The sequence below is a fragment of the Pristiophorus japonicus genome, chromosome 7 (genome assembly GCF_044704955.1).
Source record: "Pristiophorus japonicus isolate sPriJap1 chromosome 7, sPriJap1.hap1, whole genome shotgun sequence".
Lineage (NCBI taxonomy): Eukaryota > Metazoa > Chordata > Chondrichthyes > Pristiophoridae > Pristiophorus > Pristiophorus japonicus.
The window spans coordinates 13,239,870-13,265,821 of record NC_091983.1 but is presented as its reverse complement, the minus strand read 5'-3'; the positions used below and the strand labels follow the sequence as shown (position 1 = coordinate 13,265,821).

The following is a 25,952-nucleotide window of genomic DNA, read 5'->3' as shown; positions in this document are numbered from 1 at the left end:
CCCGTCTTAAATCCTTCTCCACCTTAAAGGGATCAAGAACCTAAAATTCCTCAACACATAATAGAGAAGTCGCTTTTTTGTATTCTTCTGTCTAAAACGCCCTCCCCCTCTCTAATTTTTCTTCTCTGTTACTTCACTTTTCCAGCTGCAGAATTTGCATCCCAAAAATTAAACCCTCAATTGAGTCGGGGTGACTTCTAAATAATTCTGCAGTTTTAAGTTACTGATCGACATAATTTTATAGTTTGTTTCTATAAAGACACTTTGCAAAAATGGATCTTATCTTACACAGTTTGCTTGACAATTAAAATGGCTGTAACATTTGCTGCATCATTAAATTACGACAAATATATAAATGATAATCCTTCCTCTTTTTTTTTTCTTCTCTTGCAGCTCTACGATGGAACATCAGTGCTCATGGTTTCCCAACCTTGCAGTCCGAACGAGGGCCACTTGCTAAATATAAAACTGGTGGAACGCAAGGGTGTCCATAAAGGGCCGTACCAGGTTGTCGGTGGAGAAGTAAAACACCAGGCCAAATGTGATGGAGATGGGGAGTGCGGGCAAGGCTTTCTTAAACACAGCCAGCAGCAAGAGGGTGAGGCACAATCCCTGTCGAAAGCAAAGAGAGAGAGAGCATGATTTTGCTGCTGCCAATGCACCTAAAAGGGGAAAATGTAGGGTTGCCAACTCTACTGGGACATATTCCTGGAGGTGTCATCACATGACTGCCAACAGCCCCTCTCCTGCCATTGGCCGCCCCATATGTTCATCCGCGCGGCTCTCAGCCAATCAGAATCCGAACAGACTCTTCGTTACCCTTTGACTGTCAGTCAGACTTTTTAATTCACCATGTCCGATACATTTATAACTAATAAACAAGTGTTTTAAAAATAGAACGTTTAAAAGCCCTAATGATTTTTCTCCTGGGTTTTTGTTAGTCGCAACCACATCTCCTAAGAACGTAAGAACATAAGAATTAGGAACAGGAGTAGGCCATATAGCCCCTCGAGCCTGCTCCGCCATTCAACAAGATCATGGCTGATCTGGCCGTGGACTCAGCTCCACTTACCCGCCCGCTCCCCATAACCCTTAATTCCCTTATTGGTTAAAAATCTATCTATCTGTGATTTGAAAACATTCAATGAGCTAGCCTCAACTGCTTCCTTGGGCAGAGAATTCCACAGATTCACAACCCTCTGGGAGAAGAAATTCCTTCTCAACTCGGTTTTAAATTGGCTCCCCCGTATTTTGAGGCTGTGCCCCCTAGTTCTAGTCTCCCCGACCAGTGGAAACAACCTCTCTGCTTCTAGCTTGTCTATCCCTTTCATTATTTTAAATGTTTCTATAAGATCACCCCTCGTCCTTCTGAACTCCAACGAGTAAAGACCCAGTCTACTCAATCTATCATCATAAGGTGACCCCCTCATCTCCGGAATCAGCCTAGTGAATTGTCTCTGTACCCCCTCCAAAGCTAGTATATCCTTCCTTAAGTAAGGTGACCAAAACTGCACGCAGTACTCCAGGTGCGGCCTCACCAATACCCTATACAGTTGCAGCAGGACCTCCCTGCTTTTGTACTCCATCCCTCTCGCAATGAAGGCCAACATTCCATTCGCCTTCCTGATTACCTGCAAACTAACTTTTTGGGATTCATGCACAAGGACCCCCAGGTCCCTCTGCACTGCAGCATGTTGTAATTTCTCCCCATTCCAATAATATTCCCTTTTACTGTTTTTTTTTCCAAGCTGGATGACCTCACACTTTCCAACACTGTATTCCATCTGCCAAACTTTAGCCCATTCGCTTAACCTATCCAAATCTCTTTGCAGCCTCTCTGTGTCCTCTACACAACCCGCTTTCCCACTGATCTTTGTGTCATCTGCAAATTTTGTTACACTACACTCTGTCCCCTCTTCCAGGTCATCTATGTATATTGTAAACAGTTGTGGTCCCAGCACCGATCCCTGTGGCACACCACTAACCACCGATTTGCAACCCGAAAAGGACCCATTTATCCCGAATCTCTGCTTTCTGTTAGCCAGCCAATTCTCTCTCCATGCTAATACATTTCCTCTGACTCCGCGTACCTTTATCTTCTGCAGTAACCTTTTGTGTGGCACCTTATCGAATGCCTTTTGGAAATTTAAATACACCCCATCCATCGGTACACCTCTATCCACCATGCTCGTTATATCCTCGAGCATATGCTCGTTATAATCTCCTGAGAGATTAATCTTTAAGTCCTGGAGACTCGAGGGGAATTACTGCAGGGTTGGCAACCCTTAGGGAATAATCAGAACCGCTCCTCCTCTCAACTTACGATCAGAATGGCGATGAAGCAGGCCAAGGTGGTGTTCCAGTCTCCGCTGGCTCCCGCTGCAGCCTTGCCCACCAGGACACTGTAGAAGATAAAGTCCCCCAAACCAAGCTTCACTCCCTCTGCGAAAAGATTCACAAGGATGATACTAGCACTGAGGGGTTAGAACTATTAGGAAAGGCTGAACAAGCTGGGGCTCTTTTCTCTCGAAAAGAGAAGTCTGAGGGGTGACCTGAGCGAGGTCTTTAAAATTATTAAGGGGTTTGATAGTCGAGAAGATGTTTCCACCTGTGGGGGAGGCCATAAATATCAGACAGTCACTAATAAATCCAATGGGGAATTCAGGAGAAACGTCTTTACCCAGAGAGCGGTGAGAATGTGGAACTCGCTGCCACAGGGAGTGGTTGGGGTGAATAGTATCGATACATTTAAGGGGAAGCTGGATAAACACATGAGGGAGAAAGGAATAGAAGGATATGGTGATAGGGTGAGATGAAGAGGGGTGGGAGGAGGCTCGTGTGGACATAAACACCGGCACGCAGCAGTTGGGCCGAATGGCCTGTTTCTGTGCTGTAAAATTCTATGTAATGCCTGCCTACCTGACTACAGTACAACCTGAGCTGAACCTTCATTAGGGGTATTTATTTTTTTTTAACCTTGTTCATACTTTTAAGAGGGAAGAAATCTAATTTAAAAGCAAATGGCAACTTTATCGGAGGGGGGGGCTGTTCACACTGCAAGTGCAGAGCCCGTGTGAAGTGATTATGGTGTAAATGCAGCTCGAATCTGGAGTCAGAGTCTAATCTGTTAGCGGAGGAAAGCATCTGACGCTTTGGAAGCAGCTCCAGCCTTCACATCCCATTGACACCAAGCTGCTTGAGGGAGGAATGTTAACCAGGACTTTGGGAGAACTCCCTGCCTTTCTTCACACAGCGCCGGGGATGGGGGTTGGAGGAATCCGTTGTGTCCAACCTCGGCTTAACGTCTCACCCGAAAGACAACCGACTGATTCAATGGTGAGAGTGCTGCCAACTGAGCCAAGCAGAGACTTCGGTAGACAACAACTTGCATTTCTATAGCACCTTTAACACAGTAAAATGTCCCAAGCCGCCTCACAGGAGCGTAATCAGACAGTGATGGACAGCAACGGGAGATAAATAGGAGGGGTGACCAGGAGCTTGGTTAAAAAGATAGGTTTTACGGAAGGTCTTAAACGAGGGGAGGCAGGCGGAGAGGTTTAGGGAGGGAATTCCAGAAAGTGGGGCCGAGTCAGCTGGAGGCACGGCCGCAAATGGCAGGGCGAAGGGAGAGATGGGAATGGACAAACAAGCAGCACAAGGACACGTACTTTCCTCCTCTAGATCCTCCGCACCGGCAGCTGATTGACGCAGCCCTTGGTCCCGGGTCTGAGGCAAGCCAGCGACATTGTCCAATCCTCGGGCAGCATGGTGATTCGCCTCAATCTCCACATCGGGATAATTCTCTAGGCGGAAAAGCAGGAAGTGTCAGCACCTGAACCGATTGAAAGATCGTCAGCTAAAGAATTACAGCAAGAAAAGCAAGATTCCACTCGCGCAGTGGGGCTGTCCACTCTGGTTGGACGTATTCCTGAAGATTCATCACAGGACCATCCGCCTCCGAGTGCCCCACCCCCACAATCCCATACAGGTACAGCAAGCAATTAGGGAAGCAAATGGCATGTTAGCCTTTATTACAAAAGAATTGGAGTACAAGAGTAAAGTAGGCTTACTGCAATTATATAGGGCTCTGGTGAGGCCACACCTGGAGTATTGTGTACAGTTTTGGTCTCCTTATCTAAGGAAGGATATATTGGCCTTGGAGGGAGTGCAATGAAGGTTCACCAGATTCCTGGGATTGGGGGATTGTCCTATGAGGAGGGATTGAGTAAACTAGCCCTATATTCTCTAGAGTTTAGAAGAATGAGAGGTGATCTCATTGAAACATATGAAATTCTTAAGGGGCTAGACAGGGTAGAGGCAGGGAGGATGTTTCCTCTGGCTGGGGAGTCGAGAACCAGGGGTCTCAGTTTCAGAATAAGGGGTCGGCCATTTAGGACTGAGATGAGGAGAAACTTCTTCACTCAGAGCGCGGTGAATACTTTGGAATTCTCTACCCCAGAGGGCTGAGAAGGCTCAGTCGTTGAGTATATTCAAGAAAGAGATTGATAGATTTGGGGATATTAAGGAAATCAAGGGATATGGGGATAGTGCAGGATAGTGGAGTTGAGGTCGGAGATCAGATCTCATTGAATGGTGGAGCAGACACGAGGGGCCGAATGGCCTGCTCCTATTTCTTGTGTTCTTAATCCCGCCATTGGTCATCCAACACATCCATCCTGCCTCCCCACGGCCAATCGGAATACGAGTACATTCTTCATTATCCAATCGTATCATTCTTGACTGTCAGGCCTCCATGTCCGATATTTTTTTATAACTAATAAACAAAAGTGTTCAAAAAACACAATTTTTTTTTTTACCGTCCCCTGTGTTTTTTTTCCTCCTGGGGTTTTTTGCTGGCAGCAGTGTGTCCTGGAGATGCATCTTTAATTCCTGGAGATTCCGGGCAATCCTGGAATGTTGACGAGCCCCAACGTATTGCTTGTTGTGGCAGAACTATGCTCAGAGCCTGGATTTGAAGCCCTGCAGCATGAACCCCTTCACATGTAGAGAGCCAGCACACATTGCCCCTCACCCTTCCCTTCCAACTTCCCTTACTATTCTTTTTAAAAGACAGAATTATACATATGTTGTTCTTAAGAAATCATCCTGGGGGGGGGGGGGGGTTGGGGGAGCGTATATCAGGAATTCATGCTCCTAGAACGAGTGTGGGCCAGACGGAGCATTTCACAGATGATTTCAGCACGGGAGGAGGCCATTCGGCCCATCGTGCTGGCGCTTTGAGGGAGCTATCCAATTAGTCCCACTCTTCCAGCCCCTGCACCCACCCCACCATGGCTCTTTCCTCACAGCACTGCAGTTTTAAAAAAATATCTAATTTTTGTCCCGATATAGTGGGGGCTCCTGTAGCACAGTCTGCTGGCCACAAGAGCAAGAGAACCCAGGTTGGGTTGCCGGTGCAGGGTGAAACGTGACACCGAATGTCTCTGTTTCACCTGGCAGCAAGTAGCAAACTATTTGTTAGATAATAGAACCATTACCCTGGAAACTGCCATGGCAGTCAGCGAATGGCCTGGAGCAGAGGGACAGGAGTAAGCCTTTCAAGACCCGTGAACCTGTCCTCCCAGGATTCCTTGACACCGCTCACTCTCTCAGAGTGTGCACGTTGTACTCCACATACTCGCATGTCACTTCTGAATGGCCATCTTAGAGTACAAAGGGCAAACCAGTATGATTCCCGGGTTCTCAGCCCACCCCTCTATCCAGCTCACTGGCTCCGAATGTAGTTTTGAGGATTGGGCCTTTATTGCTCCTCACGAACATTGGCCATGCGGGGTGTTGTCAAATGACCCCTCGTCTGTCAGGCATTGCCGTAACTTTCATTATTTTAACAGCACAAAGCCTCGGCTGGCAACTGGTGATAGTTACGAATGAGGACGACCAATTAGCAATCTTGTTGTGCTTGTTGTGTGAGGCCCCTTGGGGAAAGGTGACCATAATATGGTAGAATTCTTTATTAAGATGGAGTGTGACACAGTTAATTCGGAAACTAGGGTCCTGAACTTAAGGAAAGGTAACTTCGGTGGTATGAGATGTCATTTGGCTAGAATAGACTGGCGAGTGATACTTAAAGGGTTGGCGGTGGATAGGCAATGGCAAACATTTAAAGATCACATGGATGAACTTCAACAATTGTACATCACTGTCTGGAGTAAAAATAAAATGGGGAAGGTGGCTCAACCGTGGCTAACAAGGTAAATTAAGGATAGTTTTAAAACCAAGGAAGAGGCATATAAATTGGCCAGAAAAAGCAACAAACCTGAGGACTGGGAGAAATTTAGAATTCAACAGAGGAGGACTAAGAGTTTAATTAAGAGGGGGAAAATAGAGTAGGAAGGAAGCTTGCAGGGAACATAAAAACTGACTGCAAAATCTTCTATAAATATGTGAACAGAAAAAGATTAGTGAAGACAAACGTAGGTCCCTTGCAGTCAGATTCAGGTGAATTTATAATGGGGAACAAAGAAATGGCAGACCAATTGAACAAATACTTCGGTTCTGTTTTCACGAAGGAAGACACAAATAACCTTCCGGATGTACTAGGGGACAGTGGGTTGAGTGAGAAGGAGGAAATTGTGTTAGGGAAATTGATGGGATTGAAGGCCGATAAATCCCCGGGGCATGATAGTCTGCATCCCAGGGTACTTAAGGAAGTGGCCCTAGAAATAGTGGATGCATTGGTGATCATTTTCCAACAGTCTATCGACTCGGGATCAGTTCCTATGGACTGGAGGGTAGCTAATGTAACACCACTTTTTAAAAAAGGAGGGAAGAGATTAAACGGGTAATTATAGACTGGTTAGCCTGACATCAGTAGTGGGGAAAATGTTGGAATCAATCATTAAGGATGAAATAGCAGCGCATTTGGAAAGCAGTGACAGGATCGGTCCAAGTCAGCATGGATTTATGAAAGGGAAATCATGCTTGACGAATCTTCTGGAATTTTTTGAGGATGTAACTAGCAGAGTGGACAAGGGAGAACCAGTGGATGTGGTGTATTTGGACTTTCAAAAGGCTTTTGACAAGGTCCCGCGCAAGAGATTGGTGTGCAAAATCAAAGCACATGGTATTGGGGGTAATGTACTGACGTGGATAGAAAACTGGTTGGCAGACAGGAAGCAGAGAGTCGGGATAAACGGGTCCTTTTCAGAATGGCAGGCAGTGACTACTGGAGTGCCGCAGGGCTCAATGCTGGGACCCCAGCTCTTTGCAATATACATTAACAGTTTAGATGAAGGAATTAAGTGTAATATCTCCAAGTTTGCAGACGACACTAAACTGGGTGGCGGTGTGAGCTGTGAGGAGGACGCGAAGAGGCTGCAGGGTGACTTGGACAGGTTAGGTGAGTGGGCAAATGCATGGCAGATGCAGTATAATGTGGATAAATGTGAGGTTATCCATTTTGGGGGAAAAAACACGAAGGCAGAATATTATCTGAATGGCAGCAGAGTAGGAAAAGGAGAGGTGCAACGAGACCTGGGTGTCATGGTTCATCAGTCGTTGAAAGTTGGCATGCAGGTATAGCAGGCGGTGAAGAAGGCAAATGATACGTTGGCCTTCATAGCTAGGAGATTTGAGTATAGGAACAGGGAGGTCTTACTGCAGTTGTACAGGGCCTTAGTGAGGCCTCACCTGGAATATTGTGTTCAGTTTTGGTCTCCTAATCTGAGGAAGGATGTTCTTGCTATTGAGGGAGTGCAGCGAAGGTTCACCAGACTGATTCCAGAGATGGCTGGACTGACATATGAGGAGAGACTGGATCAATTGGGCCTTTATTCACTGGAGTTTAGAAGGATGAGAGGGGATCTCATAGAAACGTATAAGATTCTGACGGGACTGGACAGGTTAGATGTGGGAAGATTGTTCCCGATGTTGGGCAAGTCCAAAACATGGGGACATAGTCTTAGGATAAGGGGTAGGCCATTTAGGACTGAGATGAGGAGAAACTTCTTCACTCAGAGAGTTGTTAACCTGTGGAATTCCCTGCTGCAGAGAGTTGTTGATGCCAGTTCACGAGGGAGTTAGATATGGCCCTTACGGCTAAGGGGATCAAGGGGTATGGAGAGAAAGCAGGAAAGGGTTACTGAGGAAATGATCAGCCAAGATCTTATTGAATGGTGGTGCAGGCTCTCGAAGGGCCGAATGGCCTACTCCTGCACCTATTTTCTATGTTTCTATGTTCAGCCCATCTTATTCCATTAGGAGAGACCCTAACATTCCCCCTGTCCCCTGCCGCAACTTCACTAGTTTGACCTTGTTGCCTGACTCCCACTATTTAATTTAAAGTAATATCAGGAATTAGCTATTCCATTCCCTCTGCTATCGCACATCCCTCTATCTGAGAACCCGCTGCGTTTTCCTTCCATTAATTTAAACGAAAGGAAAGAATCCGTGAGCTTCTGATGCTGCCGTGCGATTTCCAAATCCATGCGCACCCCCACACCCACCCGCCAGATTTTCCATTCTCCACTCCGCCCTATGCTGAACGCTCAGGCGGTTATCTACCTTACACCAACCTGAATTGCAGGTGTTGTTGAGTGGCTCCACCGTGCCCTCGTCTCGCTTTGCCATTGTCACCAACCAAACCATGGTGGCTGCAGAGAAAAGGAACTGGTTAGGGCAGAGCCTCCACATGATCAGGTCAAGGGCAGTTTGACTGGCACTCGTTTTCCAAGCGTATTCCGGGGTCTGTGATCTGCCGCTCCCGAGCAGACAATCTCGGGAAATCTCAGATATGTCCCCCCCACTGGGAGCCTGAATCACAGAGCTGTTTTATGTCAAAAGATGAATAACTCCCAGCCAAATGGAGAGACCAATGTTTCGTGGATTGGTGCTGCCGACATCCGTTATTGGAGCTAGGAACATGCACTCTGCTACCTTTCTGTGCAAGAGCCATTTATATTTATCTACTCCCCAACAACTCAACTCCGTCCCCACACCCAACCCCGCGCTGCACCCGACCCCGACTCTATTGCACAGAACCCAACTAGTCATTGTCACATTTTCTCGTGTTTGAGCATGTTTCCATCCTTTACAATCAAATGTGACGATTGGCCTAAAATCATTCAAGTGTGAACAAGGAATTAAAAAGTGGACTTACACGAGTATATTAATGCCGGGAATATTGGTTCATTCCTCTCCTGTGCTGTTTCCACAAGCATCCTCAGGGGGCCTTTAGGGCACAGCACTGCTATAAGATCTGCAGCAAAACAGATACAATGAATCACCAATAGATCGCATTCAACCCCTATAATCACAGGACTCAAAATTGCCGTAGATGATGGTAGCAAAATATCTAGCATGGCCTGGAGTTTCCTCTGCTAATTTAATGCTATCTGCTGTCCTGCTTTCATTACTCTACACTAAACATTCAAATACCAATAAAGACTTGCATCTATACAGTGCCTTGCATGACCTCAGGATGTCCCAAAGTGCTTCACAGCCAATGAGGTATTTTGAAGTGTAGTCACTGTTGTAACGCAGGAAATGCAGCAGCCAACTTGCGCTCAGCAAGGCCCCACAAGCAGCAATGTGATAATGAGCAGATAATCTGTTTTAGTGATGTTGATTGAGGGATAAATATTGACCAGGACACCTGGGATAACTCCCCTGCTCTTGTTCAAGTAGTGCCATGGGATCGTTTACATCCAACCGAGATGGCAGACAGAGGCCTCGGTTTAATTCTCATCTGACTGACGGCACCTCCGACAGTGCAGCACTCCCTCAGCACTGCACTGGTGTGTCAGCCTCAATGACTTGAACCCACAACCTTCTGACTCAGAGGTGAGTGTGCTCCTCACTGAGCCAATGATATCAATGAAGTTTGATGTTATCAGGGCTGTGATAACTTCTCATTTTCTACTATTTAGATGCATGTTACACCTCACCGTACATGCTCTCTGTTTGTCATTGGACCTTTGTAAAAGAACTCTGCCCTGAGATTATCCTGTACTTGATTGGAGGAATAACATGAACATTGTTTATCCAATTAATTTGGAAAGCTGATTATTTATGTTGTAAGTGATGCACGTACCATAAACGGAAATTGCGCCAAGAATGACCCAGGCTGACCATTCCGGGAGGTATTTGATGAAGACCAGCGCCATCAGTGCACTGATCATGATGAGGTACGCCTGCTGGAGCTGCAGGGGGCCCTTCCAGTGGATGCAAACCATTCCTACTGCTCCAAAGTTCCAAATAATTAGGATCAGGGTCGGGTAGTCCATGGCCACATTGTACGTCTTAAACACTTCACTAGACAGGAGATAAACCCAGCTGTAATCACGGAAAAGTGCAACAAGCAGCAAAAGCAGGAGCGGAACGGGAGCCAAAGTGCAAATACGTACCCCAGGTATATGTACGTGAAGAGGAAAAGCAACAGGAGAGAGGAGAGAATCAACCATCCGTGGATAAACTGGAAAACACGAACACTCTGGTTAGACAACAGCCGCTACTGAACCCGGAGAGAATCTGTGAAAAATAACACGCACATTTCTCAACCCTTGTTGACCAGTGTGACACCGGATTCCGACTGCACTAGGTCTTGTGACAGGTCCAGTAGATGGAGCACAGAGCACAATACATTAAAAAGAACTTGCATTTATACAGTGCCTTTCACAACCTCACAATATCCCAAAGCGCTTTACAGCCAGTGAAGTACTTTTGGAGTGTAGTCACTGTTGCAATGTAGGAAATGCGGCAGCTAATTTGCGCACGGCAAGCTCCCACAAACAGCCATGCGATAATGTCCAGAGAATCTGTTTGTGATGTTGATTGAGAGATAAATATTAGCCAGGACACTGGGGATAACTCTCTTGCTCTTCTTCGAAATCTTTAACATCCACCTGAGAGAGCAGATGGGGCCTCGGTTTAACGTCTCATCTGAAAGACGGCACCTCCGACATTACTGCACTCCCTCAACACTGCACCGGAGTGTCGGCCTGGATTTATGTGCTCAAGTCTCTAGAACCCACGACCTTCTGACTCAGAGGCGAGGGTGCTACCCACTGAGCCACAGCTGACACGTTGGGATGCTCTGAGCAACGGTGGCTGCACAGCCGTCCAGCTCTCTGCCGTCCCACATGGCCCGGGACCGGCTTTTGCAATGTTCAATTATACGCATCTGCCAAACTTAAGGGACCGTGCACGCAAAAATCATTGTGGGAACATTGGTCCTGAGGACACGAAGGCCGCTTGTATAAATTCAAATTCTTACTTCTTTCTTTCTAGTCTATTGCTGCCCCGACCTGCGAGGGAACATCAGCGGCAGGTCAGGGCCATAAAATGAGCGGCGGGCGGCCATGGGCAGCGTGGAGGCAGGCCATTACAAGGTACAACGCGAGCTGGTGCAGGAGGGCAACGGCTGTGAAGAGTGACATCATCAGGATCTAGATCGGTGATTGGAGCGTGGGCAGATACAGCAGGAGCGGCGAGACTGTGGAGGGATGTGATCGGGGCCGAGAGGAGGCGTGAGTTCGGGGTCAGGGTTCCGGGGGTAGCACGGGCCCAGCCCACACTGCAATACGTGTGTGCGCTTGGTCCGTGCAGCAGAGCTGGTCTCCAGTTGTCTTGGTTAACCTTTGCCACTGGACCAAGACCGAGCTCTGTCAAGCCCGTGTGGTGGCTGGTGTGCAACGGCCACCCCGTGTTAAAAAAATCCACGCACAGGCATCTTCCACCCTTCATGATGTAGTTCGAGTCCTTCATTGCAACACCTGTGAACTCATCCTTTTTTTAGCGTGGAAGCAAGTCCTCCTCGTTTCCAGGGACTACCTATAATGATGATGGATGATTGCTGCTCTGAGCTCTGTGTATTTGACCTGGCACAAGACTCTAGTGCGGTTGGTATCTGATGTCACACTAGACACCAGCGGATTGAATGTGAGTTTTTGTTTCCGCACAGTGATAAAAGCCTTGTTGTTCGGAGTCTTGTGTGTTTGATATGAAGCAGCCATGGAGTTAGCACTGAGATGTTAAACCTCCCTTGGTGTATTTGCCCCACGGCGAAGGAGACTCCCAGTTGCTGTGTGAGTGTCAGAACCGAGAGCAAATGACGCAAGTCAGGTCCCGTCCGAACCACCGTCACAGACTGACCATCTCTGGGGTGCAGTGCTGAGCTTCTTCTGCCATCACTGACCCTGCCGAGAGGCACTGAGCCAAGCCCAGCTGGTTCCACGATTGTATCTAATGGCGAGGATTCAATAACGTAAACCAGCCACTGACCGCATTACTGGGAATAGAGCCCACCCGGTATATCAGCAATAAGTGCAGCCTTTCATGGAGTTCAGTGTCAACCTCTTTACACTGACTCCACAATCTCCAATACGGTACAGAACATGTTTCACTCAGTTCGTTTTTGAGGATGTAACTAGCAGAGTGGACAAGGGAGAACCAGTGGATGTGGTGTATTTGGACTTTCAAAAGGCTTTTGACAAGGTCCCACACAAGAGATTGGTGTGCAAAATTAAAGCACATGGTATTGGGGGTAGTGTACTGACGTGGATAAAGAACTGGTTGGCAGACAGGAAGCAGAGAGTTGGGATAAACGGGTCCTTTTCAGAATGGCAGGCAGTGACTAGTGGAGTGCTGCAGGGCTCAGTGCTGGGACCCCAGCTATTTACAATATACATCAATGATTTGGATGAGGGAATTGAGTGTAATATCTGCAGATATTTGCAGATGACACTAAGCTGGGTGGCGGTGTGAGCTGTGAGGAGGATGCTAAAAGGCTGCAGGGTGACTTGGACAGGTTAGGTGAGTGGGCAAACGTGTGGCAGATGCAGTATAATGTGGATAAATGTGAGGTTATCCACTTTGGTGGCAAAAACACGAAGGCAGAATATTATCTGAATGGCGGCAGATTAGGAAAAGGGGAGGTGCAGCGAGACCTGGGTGTCATGGTACATCAGTCATTGAAAGTTGGCATGCAGGTACAGCAGGCGGTGAAGAAGGCAAATGGTATGTCGGCCTTCATAGTTAGGGGATTTGAGTATAGGAGCAGGGAGGTCTTACTGCAATTGAACAGGGCCATAGTGAGGCCTCACCTGGAATATTGTGTTCAGTTTTGGTCTCCTAATCTGAGGAAGGACATTCTTGCTATTGAGGGAGTGCAGCGAAGGTTCACCAGACTGATTCCCGGGATGGCAGGACTGACATATGAGGAGAGACTGGATCGACTGGGCCTGTATTCACTGGAGTTTAGAAGGATGAGAGGGGATCTCATAGAAACATATAAAATTCTGACGGGACTGGACAGGTTAGAAGCAGGAAGAATGTTCCCGATGTTGAGGAAGTCCAGAACCAGGGGACATAGTCTAAGGATAAGGGGTGGGCCATTTAGGACCGAGATGAGAAGATACTTCTTCACTCAGAAAGTTGTTAACCTGTGGAATTCCCTACCGCAGAGAGTTGTTGATGCCAGTTCATTCGATATATTCAAGGAGTTAGATATGGCATTTACGGCTAAAGGGATCAAGGGTATGGAGAGAAAGCAAGAAAGGGGTAGAGGTGAATGATCAGCCATGATCTTATTGAATGGCGGTGCAGGCTCGAAGGGCCGAATGGCCTACTCCTGCACCTATTTTCTATGTTTCTGTATTCGCATATGGTTTATACATAGCCCGTGACATCACACCAATTAAACACAGCCCATATCACATGGTTTATACACAGCCCGTAACATTGCACATCCATCTCAGCTGTAGAGCCCTGGCAATTTGACGGTAATGCCCCTCCCGAGTGAAAGCACCAACAGCTGCAGGAGGTATGCATTGTGCAGCCGGCTGCTACGGGCATGAACACCAGCCGCGCCCAGACCACCGACACCAGCACCTTCAAGCCAGCTCGCCTTCCACCTTCGGCGGGATATCGACCAGGGACGTGGCCCAACCTCAGCAGCTGAGCCGGAGACTGACTGTGTCCTTCTGCCCCCGGCCAAAGGGACTCTGCACCGGCCGCTTCTGCCCCCGGCTGAAGGGACTCTGCACCGGCCGCTTCTGCCCCCGGCCAAAGGGACTCTGCACCGGCCGCTTCTGCCCCCGGCTGAAGGGACTCTGCACCGGCCGCTTCTGCCCCCGGCCAAAGGGACTCTGCACCGGCCGCTTCTGCCCCCAGCCAAAGGGACTCTGCACCGGCCGCTTCTGCCCCCGGCTGAAGGGACTCTGCACCGGCCGCTTCTGCCCCCGGCCAAAGGGACTCTGCACCGGCCGCTTCTGCCCCCGGCTGAAGGGACTCTGCACTGGCCGCTTCTGTCCCCGGCTGAAGGGACTCTGCACCGGCCGCTTCTGCCCCCGGCTGAAGGGACTCTGCACCGGCCGCTTCTGTCCCCGGCTGAAGGGACTCTGCACCGGCCGCTTCTGCCCCCGGCTGAAGGGACTCTGCACCGGCCGCTTCTGTCCCCGGCTGAAGGGACTCTGCACCGGCCCGGACCAAAGGGTCTCTGCTGGTGTTTCCGCATCGTCTTCACATCACGCCCGGCCCGGGGGAAGCGCTCGGTCCACGGCCACCAGGCCCGGGAGGAACACCAGATTCGGAGGGCGTCTGGCCGGCCGAGGGGACTCTGGGATGACCTGCCAAAGGGACTCGAGGACGTGGGGCCAGCCGAAGGGACTCAGAGGCCGCCGCTGAACTGGCTGAAGGGACCGAGGTGTGGCGCCGTCTCATACTCCCAACCAACTTTTAATTAATTTTTTTTAACTTTTAGCCAACTTTTAAACTTATTAAACAATTTAGGAGAACTTTTAAAACTTACATTTTAGACTCTCAACCGAAATATTTTTAAACATCTATTATTAACTTACAACTTTGACTTTTAACAACTCTTAGAAACTTTTTAAATTGGGGAAACTTTTATAATCTATTATTGACTTACATCTTAGATTTTTAACAATTCTTGGAAACTTCTTAAAACTTTTGAAATAAATTGGGAACCTTTATCAATTTTTAATCTTTTAAAATAAGTCACCTTCCTAATGCCTGCCCCTCAGCCAAGCCTCGGGCCACCTACCATCAATGGCGCTACTCAGTGCCGAGCTTGCGGCCAACACTTCGCCGTAGGTAATTAGGCTTATAGAGCTGTGCCTGGTCTCCAGTTATCTTGGACCCCCTTGCCACTGGACCAAGACCTTGTTCAGCTAAGCCCGTGTGGTTGCCGATGTGCAGCGGTCACCCCACGTTAAAAGAACTCACGCACAGGCATATTCCACTTCGTCGGTATGAAGTTCGGGACCTGGAACATCAGGACCTCATGGACAATCCCAACAGCAACAGGCCGGAATGCCGCACCGCCATAGTTGCCCGGGAACTCAGACGTTTCGACATTAACATCGCCGCACTAAGCGAGACGCGGCAGGCAGGGGAAGGCCAGTTGAAGGAACATGGTGGAGGTTACACCTTCTTCTGGAAAGGGAAACCAGAGGCAGAACACCGCCTTCATGGAGTCGGCTTTGCCGTCAAGAATGAGCTGGTCGACCGCCTCAAAGACTCCCCCTGTGGGGTTAACGAACGCCTCATGACTCTTCGTAATACCCTATCCCGGAAACAATGCGCCACAGTCATCAGTGCGTACGCCCTGACACTTGATGCAACGGATGAGGATAAAGAGGGTTTTTATTCCAACCTCGAGACATCCTTGTCCCGTGTCCCCACGGGTGACAAATTGATCCTCCTGGGTGATTTTAATGCCAGGGTTGGCAAAGACACCGCCCTCTGGGGGGGCGTAATTGGCAGAGACGGGGTAGGGAAAGCCAACTCCAGTGGTACCCTACTCCTGACAAAATGTCTAGAACATGAACTCCTCATCACCAACACCCTGTTCCGCCACAGGGACAAATACAAGGCATCATGGCAACACCCTCGCTCCAAACACTGGCACCTGCTTGACTATGTCATCGTCAGAGCCAGGAATCGCAAGGATGTGTGCACCACCCGCGCCATGACAGGAGCTGACGACTGCTGGACGGATCACCGCCTAATCCAATCCATCATCAACATTAACATTGCCCCAAAACAGAGGGGACAGCAGAAGCAGCTCCGCAAAAAAGTTAATGCCGGGGCACTTAAGATCCAGCTAAGAGAGCCCTATTAGCCAGCGCCTCACAGCCAATCTGGCGTGTCTTGATGACCCTGAGATGCTGAATACCCACAGCGCTTGGTCTGCCCTCCAGGCCTCTATATCCAGTGCCTGTGAAGAGACACTTGGTCACTCAACCAGAAAACATCAGGACTGGTTTGATGAAAATGATCAGGAGATCGAAGAACTAATAGATCGCAAGCGCAAAGCATATCTGAGCCTCAAGCAACAACCCATCTCTGGAGCTGCAAAACAACATTACAGACGGCTCAAGGCTCAGGTCCAACAAAAAACCCAGGACCTAAAGAACAGGAAGTGGATGGAGAAAGCACAGGAGATACAACAACTGGCCGACAACCACGATATGCGAGGATTCTTCGCTGCAGTCAAGGCCACCTACAGTCCAAACTCCCAAGGCCCCACCTCACTCCTGGCCAAGAATGGGGAAACACTCATCAAGGACACCGAGGCTGTCAGGGCCCGATGGAAGGAGCACTTTGAAGATCTCCTCAATCAAGACTCTGCCTTTGACTCGAGTGTTCTTGATTCCATCCCGCATCATGTGATCCGCCACCAACTCAGTGAAACTCCAACGTTGCACGAGGTAGGCAAAGCCATAAAACAGCTGTAGAATAACAAGGCTACGGGTGCAGATGGAATCCCTGCTGAGTCGCTAAAATATGGCGGAGAGGCGCTGTTGGCGCGGATACATGAACTCATCTCTCTCATCTGGAGGGAGGAGAGCATGCCGGGAGATCTCAGAGGCGCAGTGATTGTGACCATTATTTAAAAAGGGGACAAGTCCGACTGCGGCAACTACAGGGGAATCTCCCTATCAGCCACTGGGAAAGTTGTCGCTAGATTTCTCCTCAATCGTCTTCTCCCTGTGGCCGAGGAGCTCCTCCCGGAATCACAATGCGGATTTCGTTCCCTACGGGGCACAATAGACATGATCTTTGCAGCGCGACAGCTGCAGGTAAAATGCAGGGAGCAGCGCCAGCCCTTAAACATGGCCTTTTTCGATCTTAAAGGCCTTTGACACTGTCAACCGTGAGGGTCTTTGGAGCATCCATCTCCGTTTCGGATGCCCCCAAAAGTTTGTCAACATCCTTTGCCTGCTTCACGATGACATGCAGGCCGTGATCCTTACCAGCAGATCCATCACAGACCCAATCCAAGTCCGGACCGGGGTCAAACAGGGCTGCGTCATCGCCCCAACCCTCTTCTCAATCTTCCTCGCTGCCATGCTCCACCTCACAATCAACAAACTCTCCGCTGGGATGGAATTAAACTACAGAACCAGTGGGAAGCTGTTTAACCTACGCCGCCTCCAGGCCAGGTCTAAGATCACCCCAACCTCTGTCCATTGAGCTGTAGTATGCGGACGATGCCTGCGTCTGTTCACATTCAGAGGCTGAACTCCAGGATATAGACAATGTATTCACTGAGGCATATGAAAGCATGGGCCTCACACTTAACATCCGTAAGACAAAGGTCCTTCGCCTGCCTGTCATCGACGCACAGCACTGTCCCTCCAATCATCAAGCTCCACGGCGCGATCCTGGACAACTTGGACCATTTCCCATACCTCGGGAGCCTCTTATCAACAAAGGCAGACATTGATGCGGAGATTCAGCATCGCCTCCAGTGCCCCAGCGCAGCCTTCGGCCGCCTGAGGAAAAAAGTGTTTGAAGACCAGGCCCTCAAATCTACCACCAAACTCATGGTCTACAGGGCTGTAGTAATACCCACCCTCCTGAATGGGTCTGAGGCATGGACGATGTATAGAAGGCACCTCAAGTCGCTGGAGAGATATCACCAACGATGTCTCCGCAAGATTCTGCAAATCCCCTGGGAGGACAGGCGCACCAAATTCAGTGTCCTCAACCAGATAAACATCCCCAGTATTGAAGCACTGACCACACTCGTACAGCTTCGGTGGGCAGGCCACATAGTACGCATGCCAGATACGAGACTCCTTAAGCAAATGCTTTATGCGGTGCTCCTTCATGGTAAATGAGCCAAAGGAGGACAGGGAAACGTTATAGAGATACCCTCAAAGCCTCCCTGGTAAAGTGCGACATCACCACTGACATCTGGGCGACCGTTGACCGCCCGAGGTGGAGAAAGTCCATCCGGGAGGGCGTTGAGCTCTTTGAGTCTTGACACAAGGAACATGAAGAGACCAGGTGCAGGCAGCGGAAGGAGCGCGCGGCAAACCAGCCCCACCGACCCCGACAAATGTCTGTCCCACCTGTAACAGGGTCTGTGGCTCCCGTTTCGGACTGTTCAGCCATCAAAGAACTCACTTAGGGAATGGAAGCAAGTCCTTCTCGATTCCGAGGGACTGCCTATGATGATGATGAACATCACATCAATTAAACAGCCCATATCACTGATTAAACACAGCCCATATCACTGGTTTATACACTTTCCGCATCTCACAGATTAAAAACAGCCCATAATATCACACCGATTAAACGCAGCCCATAATATCACACCGATTAAACACAGCCCATAATATCACACCGATTAAACGCAGCCCATAATATCACACCCATTAAACACAGCCCATAATATCACACCCATTAAACACAGCCCATAATATCACACCGATTAAACACAGCCCATAATATCACACCGATTAAACACAGCCCATAATATCACACCCATTAAACACAGCCCATAATATCACACCGATTAAACACAGCCCATATCACACAGGTTAAACTCTCGCTCGCAGTTAGTGAGACTCCACTCCGGAGTGTGGACTGGTTGGATTTGCCCCACAGTTTATTTGTAATAACTAGTCTCTTGAAATGAAGTTTAATGTAAGTGTAATAACCTGTTGCCTCATTGAATTTGTAATTATATAATAAATTCCAAAACACACTCCTACCTTGTAACATCGATACTTGTAAAGAAGGACAAGAATTATAGTCATTACGACAATAACACTGATCATTATTAAAGTATTGAGGATGGAGTTCAGGATACGCTGTCCAACTGAGTCAGTATCCTCCGTGAATGGGGTGTAGATTCTGTTGAGGAGACAGTGAGAACAGAAGTTAATGGACTTTAATTTATCCCCAACTATTACAATTGGTGTCAGGTGTTCCTGAACACCTTTAATGTAGTAAAACGTCCCAAGGTTATCAAACAAAGTGTGACACCGAGTCACATAAAGAGATATAATGTTAGGTCACCAAAAAGCTTAGTCAAAGTGATCAGTTTTAAGGAGCGTCTTAAAGGAGAGAGAGGCGGAGAGGTTTAGGAAGGGAATTGCAAAGCCTAGGGCCTAGGCAGCAGTGATAGAATGATTATACCTGCAGATTCAGGGACGTTTTATTCCATTAAAGGCGCTTTATAAATGCAAGTTATCGTTATTGTAGTAATGAAAGATTTAAACTAGCAAAACTTGTGATATCTTCCACACCATCACACTAACAAGTGTCAGCCGTGGCACAGTGGGTAGCAGTCTCAGCTCTGTGTCAGAAGGTTGTGGGTTCAAGTCCCACTCCTGAGATGTGAGCACAAAAATCCAGGTTGACACTCACGGTGCACTGTCAGAGGTGCTGTCTTTTGGATGAGAAGTTAAACCGAGTCTACTCTCTCTCAGGTAGATGTAAAAGATCCGAGGGCACTATTTTGAAGAGCAGGGGAGTTCTCCCCGGTGTCCTGGGCCAATCATTTATCCCTCAATCAATGTCACTAAGACAGATTATCTGGTCATTATCACATTGCTGTATGTGGGAACTTATAGTGCGCAAATTGGCTGCAGCATTTCCCACTTTACAACAGTGACTACACTTCCGAAGTACTTCATTGGTTTGGGATGGTCCGAGCTTGTGAAAGACGCTATATAAATGCAATTCTTTCTTTGTTTCTTAATCAGCTAACCATGGGGTAAGACTGCCTCTGGCTGATGTGTAATGAAAGGGTTATCCTGCGTCTTCTCTTCTCCTTCGGCAGTCCCCCGGAGTCGAGGAAGACTTGCTTCCACACTAATGAGTTCTCAGGTGACGGATGAGTCCAATGCGGGATCTACAGTCTCTGTCACAGGTGGGGCAGACGGTGGTTGGAGGGACGGGTGGGTGGGGTGCTTGGTTTGTCGTGCGCTCCTTCCGCTGTTTGTACTTGGGTTTCCGCGTGCTCCCAGCAAAGAGACTCAAGGTGTTCGACGCCTTCCCGGATGCTTCTCCTCCACTTTGGGCGGTCTTGGGACAGGGACTCCCAGGTGTCGGTGGGGATGTTGCATTTTTTGAAGGGGGCTTCGAGGGTGACCTTGAAACATTTCCTCTGCCCACCTGGGGCTCGCTTGCCTTGGGAGCCCAGTATCAGGCATGCAGACAATCACCTTACACTTGGTGAGTCTTTTGTATCAAGCACAATATTTTGAAGGGTTACGCTTTAAAGACTCCTGAAACCGGAGAGTGTCTTTTCAGAGTCTCGGGAGAAATTGGGTTGGATGCTAAAGGGGCGCGAAGCACCTCCCGCCCGAGCACCCGCCGCGAACTTCAGTGAAGTTTTTGTGGTGCCATTGATAGTTTGCGCTGGGCTCGCTAGCGTCACCAAATGTGCTGTAGTGGCGAACGTGACTGCTTTTGCCTGCCATAGCGCCTGGCACTTCAGACAGGGAAAGTGTGTCAGAGAGATGCCGTGGGCAATATGTGCGAAGGGGAGCAAGTGGGCAGTTAAAAAAAAAAGTGTTTCCAGTAATGCATCTCTCCCAGATGCTGGACACTGTTGTTTAGTTGCCTTGGCTTTTCTTTCAGTTTTCGGGTGGTCCCTTTAGGCGCAGGGATGTCGGTTTCCTAGCGGCAGAACTTCAGCAGCACTCCCACGATAGCGCCCCAGGAATCAGAGTTAGCGCCGAGAGGGGTGTAGAATGCTTCCCTTCGCGCTCCACTCCCCTAAAGGTGAGTATCCGGTTGGAGGCGGTAAACATCGCCCGGCGCTAAAGTAAATAACCAGCGGTGTCATCGCCTCAAACCGGGTGGCTATACTGAATTTCAGCTCCTCAATATTTCGTGGGTTTACTGGACTAAAACTGGGAAGGGCTAAAGCTGGAGCTGTTCCTGACTAGGCTCAAGACTGTCCGACGGGGCCTCGGAAGCCCTTTCAGCTCTGGGGAAAGAATCCACTGGAAACGAACAGTTGTTGGTGCCCTGGGCTCCGTTTCCTCCAGACTCCACGTGCCCCGAACAGGCTCAGGAGAACCGGTTAAGGAGTGGGTGAGACCATTGGTGTAGATACAATCAAGGGGAAGCTGGGGGACATCAATATCAGATAGTCAGCAAGAAATCCAATCGGGAATTCAGAAGAAACTTCTTTACCCAGAGCGGTGAGAATATGGAACTCGCTACCGCAGGGTGGTTGAAGCGAATAGTATAGATACATTTAAAGGGAGGTTAGATAAGCACATAAGAGAGGAAGGAATAGAAGGATATGTTGATAGGGTGAGATGAAGAGGACTGGGAAGAGGCTCGTGTGGAGCATAAATACTGGCACAAACCAGTCGGGTCGAATGGCCCGTTTCTGTGCTGGAAATACAATCTACACGTGCAAGGGTTGCCTCGAATCGTGAGTCGACGCTTTGCAGGACACTTACAGCTGCCCGTCCTTCTCCGTGTAGAAGCTGACTGACTTGATGGTCACCACCACCACCGCCATGCACAGAGTGACGGGCACAAACAGCATGATCACGTGCTTTGCCCCATACTTCAGGATCAGCTCCTCTTCCTCCTCCTCCTCACCCTCGCCGCCCGCATCTCTGGTGGCAGGTCCACCCGCTGTGCCTTCGCTCCCCTCGGCGGGATTAGCAGGACGACTGGCTGCCGATCGGCGCTGTGCAGGCAAAACAACACGAGGCGTCATTAATAGTGCTGTCACATCGGTAGCGAACCTTGGTTATACCACACAGAGCACTGGGCACAGCTCTGGTCTCCATACTATAATGGATATAGAGGCACTGGAAAAGGTGCAAAAACAAGTTTACTCAGGTGATACCAGAACTGAGAGGTTAAAACTACCAGGAATGACTGCACATTAAATGGTAGGACACTGAGAAGTGTAGAGGAACAAAGGGACCTTGGAGTGCATGTCCACAGATCTCTGAAGGTAGCAGGCCAGGTAGATAAGGTGGTTAAGAAGGCATACGGAATACTTGCCTTTATTAGTTGAGGCATGGAATACAAGAGCCGGGGGGGGGGGGGGGTTATGCTTCAACTGTATAAAACACTAGTTAGGCCACAGCTGGAGTACTGTGTGCAGTTCTGGTCACCACATTACAGGAAAGATGTGATTGCACTAGAGAGGGTGCAGTGGAGATTTACAAGAATGTTGCCTGGACTGGAGAATTTTGGCTATGAGGAAAGATTGGAGATGCTGGGTCTGTTTTCTTTGGAACAGAGGAGGCTGAGGGGAGACCTGATTGAGGTGTATAAAATTATGAGGGGCCTGGATAGAGTAGATAGGAAGGATCTGTTTCCTATGCCAGGGGGCATAGATTTAAAGTAATTGGTAGAAGCTCTCAAAGGGATTTTAAGGGAAATGTTTTCACCCAGAGGGTGGTGGGGGTCTGGAATTCACTGCCTGAAAGGGTTGTAGAGGCAGAAACCCTCACCACATTTATAAAACACTTGGATGTGCACTTAAAATGCCGTAACCTACAGGGTTACAGACCAAGAGCTGGAAAGTGGGATTAGGCTGGATAGCTCTTGGTCAGCCAGCGCGGACACGATGGGCCGAAATGGCCTCCTTCCGTGCTGTAAATCTCTCTGATTCTATGACTCTAACTGGCTGGGGCTCTTTTCTCTAGAAAGGAGAAGGCTGAGGGATGACCTGATAGAAGTCTTCTAGATTATGAAGGGGTTTGAGAGGGTAGATGTAGAGAAGATGTTTCCACTTGTTGGAGAGACCAGAACTAGGGGCCATAAATATAAGATAGTCACTAATAAATCCAATGGGGAATTCAGAAGAAACTTCTTTACCCAGAGAGTGGTCAGAATGTGGAACTCGCTGCCACAGGTAGTGGTTGAGGCAAATAGTAAAGATGGATTTAAGGGGAAGCTAGATAAACACATGAGGGAGAAAGGAATAGAAGGATATGTTGATGTGGTGAGATGAAGTAGGGTGGGAGGAGGTTCATGTGGAGCATAAACACCGGCATGGTTGGGCCGAATGGCCTGTTTCTGTGCTGTAAATACTATGTCATTCTCTGTCATGTATGTAATTTATGTCAAGCTATGTAATACACCACGATCAGACCTGGCACCAGCCCCGCAGGGCGTGCGTTGCCCTAACCTGTTGCGCACTTACCCGATTAGTCTGTACGTCAGCAGAGCCAGGCACCCCATCCCTATCCTGGTAGGTGGGCGAGGCAGAGGCGTTGGCTGACATCAGAGCCGTCCTCTCACCGTACAGTTCGTCTTCACTGTCCGATGAAATCATGAACGAGCTTTCTACCAGTGCAAGAGGGTAACCTCAGAGACGATAGCCGGGCAACTCTGAAAAACAAATGTAAATGTTGAGCACGTGCGAATGGATTGAGCACACTTGCGGCCGTCAGACGCTCGCTAACTCCAACAGTTGTTACTCCCCTTCAATGTGTTGCAGATCAGCGGAGAGACTTACTCTCACTCTATCTGTTAATCAGTTTCGGCGATGCAACCGCGGGGGTCTCAGCGACGCAACCGCGAGGAGACCCTCCAGCAAATGCTTCTCCTGGTACTTATTCAACTCACTTTTGAATTTGCTGATTCTATCAGCCACCACTGACTCCTTTGACATTCCCATCTGCACATTCAATCACCCTCTGTGTAAAGTGGTTAAATCTTTTCACTCTTCCTGCTCTGAGTTTCAGGCTATTCCCTTCTTTGTAGAATCAGAACATCTTACCGCACAGAAGGCGACCATTCGTCCCCTGGTGGCTGTGCCAGCTCCGTGAATGAGCACTCCAATTAGTCCTACTCCCCCGCTCTTTCCCTGCAGCACTCTAATTTTTCCTTTTCAAATATTTATCCAATTCCCTTGTAAATGTTACTACTGAATCTGCTTCCACTGTCCTTTCAGAGAGTGCGTTGCAAATCACAACTTGCTGCGTAAAAGAAAAATCTCCCCACTGGTCCTTTTGCCAATCACCTTAAATCTGTGTCCTCTGGTTACCGACTCTCCTGCCACTGGAAACAGTTTCTCCTTATCTACTCTATCAAAATCCTTCATGATTCTGGTCAGTACGATCCCAGCTTCTCTAGCCTCTCCATGTAGCTGAAACGGTGACTGTGTTCAACATATTGACGTTGATCATGTCAATGCCCTTTTGGATAAGGTGACCCCCCCCCTCTCTCCCCCCCTCCTCCTCCTCCCCCCTCCCCTCTCAGCTTTCTGCTCTCCAGTTTAAATGCACAGTGTAGAGCTTGCACAGATTGATTTACAGTGACAGGGAACTTGTAGTCAGTGATTCCTGAAAATAGCTCGACATATTGCTGGAGGTTTCACAAGACCTCCTGCTCTCACCGCTGAGTGCTGACCCTGCCCATCCTCCCAACCCACCCCACCCCACTGCCCGCCGTGCCCATCCTCGCACCGCCCGCTGTGCCCATCCTCGCACCGCCCGCTGTGCCCATCCTCGCACCGCCCGCTGTGCCCATCCTCGCACCGTCCGCTGTGCCCATCCTCCCACCGTGACCACCCCACCGCCCGCTGTGCCCATCCTCCCACCGCCCGCTGTGCCCATCCTCCCACCGTGACCACCCCACCACCGCCCGCTGTGCCCATCCTCCCACCGTGCCCATCCTCGCACCGCCCGCTGTGCCCATCCTCCCACCGCCCGCTGTGCCCATCCTCCCACCGTGCCCATCCTCGCACCGCCCGCTGTGCCCATCCTCCCACCGCCCGCTGTGCCCATCCTCCCACCGCCCGCTGTGCCCATCCTCCCACCGTGCCCATCCTCGCACCGCCCGCTGTGCCCATCCTCCCACCGCCCGCTGTGCCCATCCTCGCACCGCCCGCTGTGCCCATCCTCGCACCGTCCGCTGTGCCCATCCTCCCACCGTCCGCTGTGCCCATCCTCCCACCGTGACCACCCCACCATCCGCTGTGCCCATCCTCCCACCGCCCGCTGTGCCCATCCTCCCACCGCCCGCTGTGCCCATCCTCGTGGCACCCCACCGTCCATTAGAAAGCAAAAAGACTTCATTACCCGACTGCGTGATGCCTGACCATCAGTCAAACCCTTCCTTTTCCCCCATCCCCAATACTTTTACAACTAACGTGGGAAGAAAGTGGAAAACCAAACTCAGTTTCTTTCAACGGCCTCAGTGATTTTTCTCCTGGGTTTTTTTTTGCTGGTGTCCAGGAGATCAGCCTTCAATTGCTGGAGACTGCAGCCACAGCCCTGCGTTACTGTTGAGCCCCCCACACCCCCCCACACACACTGTGAGGGAGAATTTAAATCACCATTACAGCCCTCGCTCAAAGTGCGGCCTGGAAGCGGCAGAAAAATCACAGCGGGCCACAACCGAAAGGACAGGCTGTGATTTCCCGGGGCGGGTGTACACGGTGAGGTGTGTGTGTGTGTGTGTGTCTCCCCGTGCCCCGGGGCTCTGCACGGGAGGCCAGGGAACTGCCAGAGCTCCGGGGTGTGTCGGGAGGGGGGAGGCCGGAGACACTCGACTGAAGTGCGGGCAACACAGAGCGGAGAAGCCCGGGGCCCGGGGCCCGGCTACTTGCCTGGTCGGGACGGGGCGCTCAGAGGGCACAGGCTGCCGTCCTGCCGGGGAAGGTGAGCCGAGGCCGGGCCGGTTGTCGGGCGGTCGCTCACTCAGCTGATCCCCGATCACTACAATGGCCTTTTCCCAGCGGC

General features: G+C 49.6%; 1 protein-coding gene across 1 annotated transcript; it reads right to left on the bottom strand.

Moving 5' to 3' along the window:
- psen2 (presenilin 2) lies at positions 1 to 25,952 on the bottom strand. Its single transcript, XM_070884836.1, has 11 exons — positions 25,820 to 25,952; positions 23,408 to 23,595; positions 21,699 to 21,934; positions 18,987 to 19,128; positions 10,365 to 10,432; positions 10,052 to 10,272; positions 9,119 to 9,217; positions 8,535 to 8,612; positions 3,669 to 3,803; positions 2,324 to 2,442; positions 1 to 612 (listed from the first exon to the last, which is right to left on the bottom strand). Exons 2-11 carry the CDS (start codon positions 23,537 to 23,539, stop codon positions 457 to 459), a joined length of 1,386 nt encoding a protein of 461 aa, XP_070740937.1. The 5' UTR covers positions 23,540 to 23,595; positions 25,820 to 25,952; the 3' UTR covers positions 1 to 456.

Bases quoted from the DNA above. Each gene is read 5' to 3' on its own strand.
- psen2 (XM_070884836.1), bottom strand. From the start codon at position 23,539: ATGATTTCATCGGACAGTGAAGACGAACTGTACGGTGAGAGGACGGCT. The intron at 9,218-10,051 runs GTACGTGCATCA...GTTTTGCTGCAG, and splicing joins TGGCGCAATTTCCGTTTATG to ATCTTATAGCAGTGCTGTGC. The intron at 3,804-8,534 runs GTTGGTGTAAGG...TTTTCCGCCTAG, and splicing joins CAACAACACCTGCAATTCAG to AGAATTATCCCGATGTGGAG.